The 12,507-nt window shown below is 33.0% G+C and overlaps 1 protein-coding gene across 3 annotated transcripts; it reads left to right on the forward strand.

Annotated features, from left to right (window-relative positions):
• On the forward strand, positions 410-12,260 carry LOC109835639 (pentatricopeptide repeat-containing protein At4g02750-like). 3 transcript variants are annotated; one of them, XR_002245636.1, is made up of 5 exons: positions 410-2,869; positions 3,471-3,558; positions 10,169-10,237; positions 10,348-10,433; positions 11,726-12,260. XR_002245636.1 is itself a non-coding variant. In XM_020403614.1 (2 exons), exon 1 carries the CDS (start codon positions 544-546, stop codon positions 2,854-2,856), a length of 2,313 nt encoding a protein of 770 aa, XP_020259203.1. In that variant the 5' UTR covers positions 410-543; the 3' UTR covers positions 2,857-2,869; positions 3,471-3,996. The 3 variants fall into 3 exon arrangements, 1 of the variants encoding a protein (XP_020259203.1); XR_002245637.1 differs by lacking the exons at positions 10,169-10,237; positions 10,348-10,433; positions 11,726-12,260 and adding exons at positions 4,140-4,244; positions 4,325-4,528; XM_020403614.1 differs by lacking the exons at positions 10,169-10,237; positions 10,348-10,433; positions 11,726-12,260 and having other exon boundaries at positions 3,471-3,996.

Consider the following 12,507-nt stretch of genomic DNA (forward strand, 5'->3'; position numbering starts at 1 on the left):
GTCTCCTTAACCCCTCACTTAACCCGTTGCCAAACTAGCACCCTTTGGCAAGAGTTAAGTGAGAAGTTAATGATACTTAACCCCTTCTTAACCCGCCAAACATAAAAAATTAATACAAGAGTTAAAGTGAGTTAACCCTCCATAATTTGTTAAATATAAAAAGTATAGAAGGGTTAAGCTAACCCTTCTAGAGGGATTAAAACGAGTTAACTCTTCAAAATAAGGGGTTTACTAATATTCATATTTAGAAGGATTAAGAGTTTACCCCTCTAATTATAAAGAAAATAGTTAAAATTCTTGTTATTCCCAAACACTAAAAATGATCACAAGAGCTAAAATAAAACTTATATAATAAGTTAATAATTTAGTCTTTCGGATTAACAAGTAAGTTATCTATGTTAACACTTCTCCGTAATCCCTGTTCCTTAATCCTTTGACAAATGCTCACTTTGGATTTCCTCCACTTCTCTCCACTTCCGGTCCGAGTTCCGATGTGGGCCTGAACAGCCGCCTGAGACCCCAGAACACAGGAACACTCAAAACATGATCACAAAGCAAACCCAGTTCCTCAAATCCAAATTCCTCTCATCTCAGCCCCTAATGAAACTCCAATCTCAGCTTACACCCTCTTCACAAATCACCACCGACACCCAGTTTCACAGCCTAGGTATCAATTCAGCAAACCAAATGATCACGAGATTCTCAAAGTCCGGTGATCTGAGCTCTGCACAGAAGGTGTTTGATCAAATGCATGAGCGAGACATTGTTTCATGGAATTCAATCATGTCTGCTTATACCCAAAACAACCATTTTGATGAAGCAATAAGAACCTTTTCAGATTTGCACAGATTTGGATTGACCCTCACAAATACTTCTTTTTCGACCGTGCTGACTTCTTGTGCGAAGCTTAGAGCTCTTGATCAAGGAAGACAGGTTCACGGGCTATCGATGAAATTGCGGGCAGTGGGGAATGTTTTTGTGGGCACTTCTTTGATCACAATGTATTCAAAATGCAATGTGGTTGATGGGTTGTGTTGGATTTTTGACAGCATTGATTGTTTGAATGTTCCAGCATGGAATGCTTTGATATCCGGTTATGCATCGAATCGAAGGATTAGGGATGCTCGTGCTGTTTTTGAACGAATGCCGAACCCTAATGTTCTTTCGTGGACTGCAATGGTTAATGGGTATATTGAGGTTAAGGAAGTAAGGACTGCATTAGAGCTATTCAGTTTGATGCCGAACAAGAACGAAGTGACTTGGTCAGTAATTTTAGGAGGATTTGTTGATAACGGGAATTATGAAGAGGCAATTAAATTTTTTACTAGAATGATGTATGAAGGATTTCATGCTAATGGTCCTTGCATTGTCAAGGTTATTAGAGCTTGTTCATCCATGAGGAACCTTAATCATGGTAGTAAAGTTCATGGATGTGTCATTAAATTTGGATTTCATCGTGATGAAATCATTGAGGCCTCTTTGGTTTTCATGTATTGTGAGTGTTCAAGCATTGAGGAAGCAAAATTAGAGTTTGACAAAATGGAGGGTAAGTTCACTGGGTCATGGAACTCTTTGTTATGTGGTTATATCAATAGTAATAGAGTTGATGAAGCTAGGACACTGTTTGATACTATGGATGCAAGAGACAGAGTTTCATGGAACTTGATGGTTAACGGTTATTTGAAATCTAATAGGATTGATGATGCTATTGAGTTGTTTGCTAAGATGCTTGAACCTACAGTGGAATCGATCACCGCTTTGATGTATAGTTTCATACGAAATGGAAGGAAAAGTGAAGCTCAAGAGTTATTGAATATGATGCCTCAAGGAGACATAGTAGCATATACTACTTTGATTTTTGGTTATTTGGAAGAAAGCCAATTAGACAAAGCAATGGAGCTTTTCAATAAGATGCTCAAAAAGAATGTAGTTACTTATAATGTTATGATCTCTGGTTTTCTCCTTCATGGTAAGGTAACCGAAGCTTATGAGCTCTTCAGCAATTGCCATGACAAGGATTCTATAACTTGGAGTGCTTTAATTGCTGGTTTTGTCCAAAATGGTTTAAATGAAGACGCAATCCAACTCTATAAGCAGATGCTATTGACCGGCATAAAACCTAGTGAGTCAGTTATAACTAGTCTTCTCAGATCATCTTCAAATCTTTCCATAACGATCCTTGGAGAACAACTTCATTCTGTTGCCATCAAGTTAGCGCTCAAAAAGTTCTTGGTGATTGGTAATTCACTGATAAATATGTATAGTAAATGTGGGGACATGTACGTAGCTAAACTTGTTTTTGATCAGATGGTAGATAGAGATATTGTAAGTTGGAACTCGATAATTTATGGTTATGCACTACATAGTCTCGGGAAGGAAGCCATTGAGATGTTCAATATTATGAAGAGGTCGGCAATTGTACCTGATGAGATCACATTTCTTGGCCTTCTGTCTGCGTGTAATCATAACCGTCTACTTGAAGAAGCACAATGTTACTTCAAGTCCATGAGTGATTATGGCATACTACCTAAATTACCCCATTATGCATGTATGATTGATCTTTTTTGTCGAATAGGAATGGTTGAGAAAGCTGGAGAATTAGCTTCTTCAATGCCATATGAGCCTGACTCTGTTGTATGGACTTCACTTTTGAGTGGATGCAGATTAAATGGCAATGTTGAATTAGCTCAGCATGCAGCTAATCAACTTTTGGAATGGGATCCAATGGATCATATGCCATATTTGCATCTTATCTATGTATATGGATCAGCTGGTAAATGGGACACTGTGGAAGATATGAGAAATCAGTTAGTTAAATTTGGATCGAAGAAGCAACCTGGCTGCAGCTGGATTTAGATTTCGACATTTGGTGAGATTTTTAAAAGTATATTTGAGAATCGGTTAGATAAATTAGAGTCAAATACACCGGATTAAAGTGCAAGCGTTGCTAGTATATCTGTAGTTGGTGTTTATGTAGAAACCGGTGAAACCAGCTACATATCATAATTTTAAAATCTTAGAGCCGGATTTCTCTTTCTGAGAACTGACTATGTTATCATAATGCCTAAACAGCAGTTCTTCTTTTAATTGAGTAACTTTTATGGTAATGTCGACCTTATCAAATATATGCCAAGTTCATTTATCTCATCATGTATAGAGAGGCGGAACCGCCCGATATTTGGATGCTAAGTATTAAGACATTTTTCAGAGAGGCAATAGCTGTACTCTCTTGGTTTGGAAACAGATTGGATTTAACAAACAACCTATTGAATGGGCAGGTTAGTCTTCAGTCCAGAAATTCCTCAGGACTTTCAAGAAATTTTGTTTGATGATGCTACGGGAGTACTTCGTATAAGAGAATTATAGTTTATCTTTGCTCTAACTGTGATAAAACTTTAAAGTGAGTCACTGGAGTATTGAAAGAAATATTATTAACATATCACTTATGCTGGTTTTCTTTTACAATGCAGATGTTTGCGAGGAAACCACAATACCACATTTTCAAAGACACAGAAAATCCAAGGCTCATGGATAAGAAGACTGAGAGGTCACTCGGAGGTTTGTTGTTCTATGCATCTTAAAGAAATGAAAAACCCCTCTCTTGCAAAATTATAGAAGATATTCTTTAAGATCACATAATTCCATTGAATGGGGTATGACTGTTGCCATCTATTATGTTGATTATATCAATGAACCCAATTCCTGCAGTTTCTCAGGATGCCCGCTTTTATCTTCTTAGCCTATTTCTTAGTTTGAGATCCCTCTTACTACTTGGAGTCGAAGAACTAGTAGAGCTATTCCGCCCAAAATGGGCTTGGCTTACTAACTTGGAAGCCTTGGAAAGTTTTCATTCTTCTCTTTTAAGATGTCAAAATGTAAACATAAAAAAGAAATATCGGCAATGATGACTAGTATGTCTTATCTTATTTATGTAAGTTGTGAAGTGGATACCTTCTAATGACATTTATTCTCAAATAAAAGAAAACATAAAGTTGAAGCTGGTTCGGAAATACAATTCAATCTTTCTGTAAACGTAGTTGTTAGAGCTCAGCTATTGTATTTCACATTGGAATGAACTTTGGGTACATTTTAATCGAAGGGAGTATTTATAACTTATAAGCTATCGACTCCATGTTTAGGTTGTTCTGACCTGTGAGGGTGCTGATCTTAATGTCCCACTGCTGACAACTATCAGCAGTATTTTAATTTTCCTGCCATTCGCAGAAAGATCGAGGGAGATTAGAGTGAGTTTCTGATTCAAATTGATAACTCATAATAAACTATCAATATTGCGCTTAGTTTTTCCTTGATCGTTTTGTCACAGAGTTCTGGTAGAATTTCTATTCCTGACAATAGTAGTGGTTGTTTAAGAGAAAGATGGAAGAAGTATTTGAATAATATAATAACAATGTACAGAGACACAATCGAGGTTGCCTCAGGTATTAATTCCTCAATCCCTATTTCTCAATATGGAAATTTTTTGAATGCTTATAGAGAAGGTTTACTTTGTTTACAAACAATTTGTGGCTCAAAATCAGCATAAAATAAGAAAAATTAATATGATCAAACTTGTATAAACAATATAGTAATTCATTCAGGAAGTGTTAAGTATAATATTTAGTTACAACCCCATTTCCTTGGGCTGTTTGTGGCACTAAAGAAATGTGAGGGAATGAACAGTATGTCCAGAGTTTACATCATAAAAAATTCACATATCTCGTTCAAAAGTTCACATTCACTACATTCTTTACAAACCTTAAGTCTTCAATCACAAAAAATAGCAGGGCTTAGTAAGCAAACAAAAAGCAAATACCAAAGAAAATCAAGTCTTAAAGAAAGCAAAAGAAGAATATACTTTGAAGGCACTATTATAAACTGTATTTTTATATCATAAAGTTATATTGAAATAACACATGTTAGATTGAAATATTGTCATAATTTGAAATAGTGTAGACAACATCGGAGTAACAGAGTTGCGATGTGTTCTTGTTATTTTAAATGTTATATAGAGCTTAAGGTTTGTTAACTTGTATAACGTGAAATAATTAGTTACACAATGCTTTTTTTTCAACATCATTTTTATGATATATTTAAACATTTTATTGTGGTATTTGTTGGTAAATTGGTATAGACTGTCTTAAACTTTTGATTTTTTGTTAATAATATTTGTTGTTATGTTATTAAATCATGTTTCTATTTATTAAAATCAATTAATTATTATGGCCATTTTTATATTTTTTTTTTGTAAATTTAAAAAGCATGTAGCTTATACCATGAGTTATGCTACAGGTGCTTTAAGCTTTCCGCAGCTTATGTTATGTTATATGCAATTGTTATTTTCAACATTGATACAAATGGATATAAGAAATGCATTATGGAGTTCTATAATGTTATAGTTATATTAGAAATAATATATTAGTAGTATAAATTAGACATTTGGCGATTGAGAGATATTAGAAATGTAACTAAGAAAATAATTGTGATTAGGTAATTGTGTTTGGTTGCACATTGACTACACAATAAATTTCTTGTTATTGTATCCTATATAAAGGGGAGTAGTTGTAGCTTTTGAAATATGAATGAGAATCTATGATATTTTATTGTTTAACATGGTATCAGAACCACACAAACCCTAGCCTCCACAAAACCCTAGATCCTCACACACCCTAGTCCTCCAATCCCTAACCATCAACCTTCTCCCTCTACCTTACAACCTCCCTCTTTTCCTATGACTGGTCACTGTGACTGTTCACCGTGAAGAGTATCGTGGTAACTGTTCGCTGAGAATAGTGTCGTGGTGATTGTTTACCGTGAGCAGTGTCACGAATTCTTGTCCATCGTGCTTTTGATGGCCTTGTTGATGATGTGGATTGCCATTATTGATAGCAGTAGTCATCCTCGATGTATATGTTCTCATCACTGCCTGTGCTGCCTCGATTTCCCTTCGTTCACTACCTAATCAACTTGTCGACACCACTGCCACCACCGCTTGAATTCTAGAAACGTTGATCAATATTAGCTACTAGAATTTTTTTAATTGATTAGGGATTTGGTTTGGAGTTTGGTTTAACGAAGGTTATTGTCTCGGCTTCTAAAGATGGATCATTTATATGGCTGATCTCTAAAGAATGATCATTTGTTTGTTAAATCCCGAAGAGGATCGTTTGTTTGGCGGATCTCTAGAGAGGATCGTTTGCTTGGTGGGTCCTTGTAAGGATCGTCTGCTTGGTAGTTCCCAAGTTGATCTATGAAGAAGATCGAGGTATCACCTTTGGTGATTTTGATTGAGGGTATTCGTGGTGGAAGACATAAGTAAAAAACTAAAAAATAAAGACAACTATGAGGAGAAAGGTCACACAGGAGATTTCACTCTTTTAATTCGTGTCATAAATTGGAGTGTATATTGTTTGTAACAGACCAGACATATATGATATACATGCTCCAGCTTGAGGGGGAGTATTAAGGAATACATTATGGAGATCTACAATGTCATAGTTATTTTAGGAATAATATATTAGGAGTATAAATTAATTAGATATTTAGTGATTGAGAGATATTAGGAATGTAACTAAAAGAATAATTGTGATTAGGTAATTGTGTTTAGTCCCACATTGACTGCACAATAAACTTCTTGTTATTATATCCTTATATAAATAGGAGTAATTGTAGCTTTTAAAATACTAGTTGAGATGCACGTGCAATGCACGTAGTTAAATATCTTGATTATTTAAATTGATAAAAATAAAGTAAAAATAAAAAAGAAAATATAGTTTTTTGTGAGATTGATCATCAACTCAATAATCTCTCTCAAATAAAATATTATTATTGTTTTCTTCAACCAAGACTATGACCACATGATCTACTATTTGTGAAGTATAAACATGTTAACCTAGTACAATATCTCTATTTATTAGTATCTTGAAGTCTTTAAAATATGGGTGATCATTCAATTCGCAAATGAATTTTGTATATGAATTTACTTGTAATATGTCTATTAAACTTTTAGTTGTTATTTGACTCATATTCATGTTAACTTTTAGTTGTGGTTTTACTTATATTTATATGTCATGTGCTCTAAATATAAAAATTTATTTTTCTTTGATGCAATGCCCCTATTAAATCTTACTCCAAATAATATGAATAAAAAATGCTATTATAACTCACTTACCTAGGGCGATTGTATTGTATATAGGACATATAATTCATCTGGAATATCCACATCTACTAAGTGAATTTTACCGTTGTGAGAGCAACATGTTAGAGGCTCGTATTCAAACTTTTTGGCTCTATAAAAGACACAAGAATTTGGAGTGCATAGCTTATATATTGTAAAGAGCATATTGGTTCATGAAGAATTTTTCCTAATAATGATAGTATTACAACGATATTACTATTTAGTATTAAATTAATTTTATTATATAAGATTATATGACCATTTTTAATAAATTATAAAGCATATATATGAACACCTTGATGCTTATAGCCAGTAGTTAGGCTCCACAAAATAATTTAACTTTACATTATAGTTTGCTATTTGTAATACTATTGGCAATACTATTACATTTTTTCTTTATTTTATTATTCACGTTTTTCTGATGTAAGTTATCTTTTGCTAATCACTCAATTGGCTATATTTAGTTTTTATAATATCAAATGTTAGAATATTTTTTTCTGTTTAAAAAATGTTAACATGATTTTCTTAAAAAATATATACACATAGTAGCAATAGTATATACTTTAGTTTAACTCAAAAATTAGTTTGAAGCCATTTAGAGCGAGGTTCTTTCTACGCTAGAATGGTGATATAGTGATTACATAGTTCAAAAGTCAAAGAAAAGATTTCTACAAAGGAAAAATAATTTAATATCTCAAATTAACAACTAATTTATAAAATATACATGGATAGTGCAAATAGCTATGAAAAGTAAGGTATATATCTTTATGAAAATTCCATAGTGAGTGATCAACTACAATCATCCGTAAATAATTATTATTTTAGTTACTAAATTGAAATGCGTAACTATGGAATAAATCTCAAGCAAAAAATAGGAATTGAGATTGTATTAATCTATTTGTAAATAAATAAATGTTATTAGAGCTCCTTTTTATATTAAATTTAAAAGCAATAATTTAAATTATTAAGCGTGAAATATTAGCTCATGTGAGAAAGTAAAGTAATCTATGGTCTATATACATATATAGTCAATTAATCTAACGTATTAAAATTATGATGACCACAGTCAAAATTATATGATGGGTTTACATTAAATATAATTTATAAAAATAGTATATTAAAATCAAAATCTTTTTAATCACTATATAGATTTTTTGAAAATATTTACATATATAAACTATACTGCTTAGGAATAGTAATGTGCACACTTAACTATGGCATAATAATATTAAGAACAACTTACTCTTCAAAAGTTTAAAAAAAAAAAAACTACCCTAAAATTTTGTAATTTACAAATACACAAAACTATTAAACATTACATTGAAATCAAGGAATTATAAAAAATTATTAAAAATTTTTAAACTTTAGAGGGGTAATTTGCAATGTACTAAACTTTAAGGTTTTTTTGTAAATGTCAAGTTTAATAGATTTTTAATTAGTTATATTCTTTTCAAAAAAAATTATGGATAATATTGACCATGAAAAGTTTTTCCTAAATCTATACTTTTAAAGGGTGTATGATATTTTTTTTACAAAATTTTAAATTTTTTGGGGTTGTTACTAATTTTGCATAATCATTTTAGTGTCTATAGGTTAGAAATTCTAATTGTGTTTTTTTGTAAATTATGAATTTTAGGGGGTTTTGTAATTTTTTAAACTTATAGGTATTTTCTATAAATTATAAATTGTTTACAGACTATTTATAATTCCTATGCTTTTCAATTTACTAATGAGTTTGAAATTCTCATGGTGTTTTTTTTTAAATTTAAATTTTAAGGGTTTGTTTGTAATGTTTTAAACTTTAAATGTGCTTTCTATAAATTATAAATTATATAGAGGATATTTGTAATTCCTATAGTTTCAATATACTATTAGGTTGGAAATTATCAGAATTTTTATAAATTTTACAATTTGAGAGTTCTATTTTTCAATTTGTAAAAAGTTCAGATTGTTTTATTATAAATTCCATAAATTTTTGGGGGTTGTTTGTGTTATTTGTAGGTTTTTAGTGTGTTTATAGGTTTGAAATTTTCAATGTGTTTTTTATAAATTTTGAATTTTTAGGGGTATTTTTATAATTTGTACAACTTATAAGATATTTTCTCCAAAGTTAAAAACTTTTAATTTCTAGCTAGCATATATTTTTCAGATTTATCACTGAATTGAAATAAGTAAAATTTATAATTTTTAAGATGCTTTAATAAAATTTTAAATTTGTAGGGGTGTTTTTGTAATTTAAAAAATTTGGAGAATATTTTTTACAAAGTCTAAAAATTTTTAGGTGCTGGATAGCATATATCTTTTAGATTTCTCTGCGAATTGAAAAAATAAAGGATTTGAATTATATGAAACGTATCTCTTTTATCCAATAATATGTTAAGTCTCATTATGAATAAGATAAATCATTTAGTTACCAATTCAAAGAAAACAAGATAATTAGAATAGATTAGGATAACAATATATATGAAACGTATCTCTTTTATCCAATAACATGTTAAGTCTCATTATGAATAAGATAAATCATTTAGTTACCAATTCAAAAAATAGGATAATTAGAATAGATTAGAATAAAAATATAATATTAAAAAAATTAGGGGTAATATGGACCATAGAAAGATTTTCTCGAACTAGTACTTTTAAAGAGAGTATGATGAATGAAAATCTATGATGTTTTATTGTTTAACAAAAAAAATGAAGAGATTAATTATATGCATCAGTATCACGCTTCAATCACAAGGATTTGATAATGCTTCAACTACTCATTCGATGTACTACTTTTAAAGAGGGAACGTTATAAGAATTGATGAGCTGTGATGTTTATCCTCAAACGATGTTTACCGTTTACTTCTCAACTGCTCAATCAATCAAGTACTGCATATGATTTACTGATAGCTATATTGGTAAGAAATGCTCCATTGACTCCCCAATCTTCTCCTGATGATAACTGGTCCAGAATGGTCACATTGATTTGATACGTACAAATTGTATATGCAGGTAAAATATGAGGGGTCTGAGTTCATATTGTCAGAGCTTATTGTTCTTGCTGTGGAGATTTTAATGAAGGTGGGTAGATTACTACTTCCTTCAATTGATATATCGACATTCATAAAGTTACAGTCTTTGGAAAGTCTGCATTTCTAAATGCTTTCTTTTGGATTGTTTTCTAACTGCAGCTATGTACTCTGAGGAATGAAGCTTGGTAACATTTAACGAACCAGGAAGAAATGAACCTTTTTCTGATTTGGGATGTATATTTTCGGTATGGTTGACTTCAAACCCAGTTAATAACTTTACTTTTCTGTCATTCTTATAAACGAATTATACAATGATTTGATCTTAAATCTCACAGCATGTTAGGATTTCAGACACGTATAAGACACACTGCACTATATGCACTTACAGTTGTAGAACACTATCTATTTAATTGATTACATGACTTGACCATCATGAGATTGTTACTATTAGGTACTGATTCTATATCAACACGAAGACGTTTAAATTTTTTGAGGAAAAAATACATCTACTCAGGCGAAATATATGTCTATTTGAGACAGTATTTCTTTGATAGCTGTTTGCCTCTTGCAGACACATTAACAGGTCAAATATTTCTGTTTATAGCTGATGATGAAAAGCCTTTTACTTGTCTTTTTTGAGTGTTCAGGTTAAGTTCTAATCCTTTGAGTCAATACAGAGGCAATAAAGGGATTCAACTAACCTCATTTACCTACAGCTGTATACTTTTTATGGGTGAAGAGAACATAATGATTCAGCTACTTAGCTGACCAATGTACTGTTCCTCATTTAGACAATGTCTAGAGCCTACCACATCTCATGGATATTTTGAAGAAAAATCTGAAGGAGTCTGTTGAGGTGTGGGATATCATAGTGCCATTAGATTCAATTGAGGAAACATCTGTTTAATGTGTAGCTACTAGTCCTCAACAACTTTTTGGCACCTTCAGCTTTTTCCGTATCAATCTACCAACTGTCAATACTGATAAATATCCCTTGAAAAATTTGGTCGATGTGCATCTCACTGGACCTATTTTAATTCGTAAGGCTTCTAAGGTACACTGCTTTTTATGTAATAGCATCTCATCTCATATTACTATGCTTGGAAGAGGAATTTTTAGAATTTTTATGGCTTGGATGGATGTATCATCTGAGGTGAATGTAACATGAATTCTGTTCATGATTATTCCATGCAATTTCAAAAGATGTTTGGATATTTTGTTCAGAAGGGACATTGTCAAATGTTAATAGATACCCATATATCAAAGGTTGTTTTGTGAAACTTACCCTTCCTCAGGCCTTCACCTAGGAATTTTGCAAAATACCCATAGATGACATTAATGAATACCTTTTGCTAGAGCATTAAACTATGCCCCTCAACCCTGATCATAACTTCGGAGTATTGGTGGGGTGGATGGGTCTTTGACATGGCACTAGATCAATTAGGCTTCACCTCCCACCAGCTACAATTTTAAAGCGGATTCAAAGCAAAAAAAAAGGACTTTAAGAAATTTGTACTTGTTGGATCTGGGTGTGTAGCCCAAACTCATCTGCAGGCGAGCTTCTCCAGGCGAGGACGAAGCTCAGGCGAGGGAGAGCTCCAGTCGGCGAGCTCGAGATCTCCGCAGGCGAGCTCGTGAGCGGGCGAGGTCTAGAAGCTGTCGAGCTCGAGCTCAAGCGCTGTAGGCGAGCTCGAGACCTTACAGGCGAGCTTGGGGGCGTTGTAGGCGAGCGAGCGGGATGCAGGCGGGGTCGATCCAAGACTGGCAAGCTCGAGGCAAGCTGGCCAGCTCCTCGAGCGCATGCGAGGCTGTCGACAGTCTGTTGACATCTCAGCGCTAGGGTTTCCCCATAAAAGGGAAACCTAGATCCGAGATCTCGTAGTGTAGGCTTCATCTCCTTCTTCTCGAGATATTTCAGCGGTGATGTTTTTCTCCTCAGCCGATTTTCTTCCGTTCCTTTTCTCCAGATCTCAGAAATTTGAGGGAATCTTTTTGAGGGGAGATTAAAGAGGAGAGATATTTAAGAAGAGGATTTTATTACTGTAGCTACAGCATTAATAATTAGTAATTATTGAGAGATCTCAAGTTTAAGATCTGCTCTTGCTATTGTAATTTCTAGTTGATTAATAAGAAATTTACTGTGTGGCTCCCGAGGACGTAGGCAGTTGCCGAACCTCGTTAAATCTTGTAAGAAATTTACTGTGTGGCTCCCGAGGACGTAGGCAGTTGCCGAACCTCGTTAAATCTTGGTGTATTTTCTCTATACTTACTGTGTGGCTCCCGAGGACGTAGGCAGTTGCCGAACCTCGTTAAATCTTG

Source organism: Asparagus officinalis, chromosome 3, assembly GCF_001876935.1.
Source record: "Asparagus officinalis chromosome 3, Aspof.V1, whole genome shotgun sequence".
NCBI lineage: Eukaryota > Viridiplantae > Streptophyta > Magnoliopsida > Asparagales > Asparagaceae > Asparagus > Asparagus officinalis.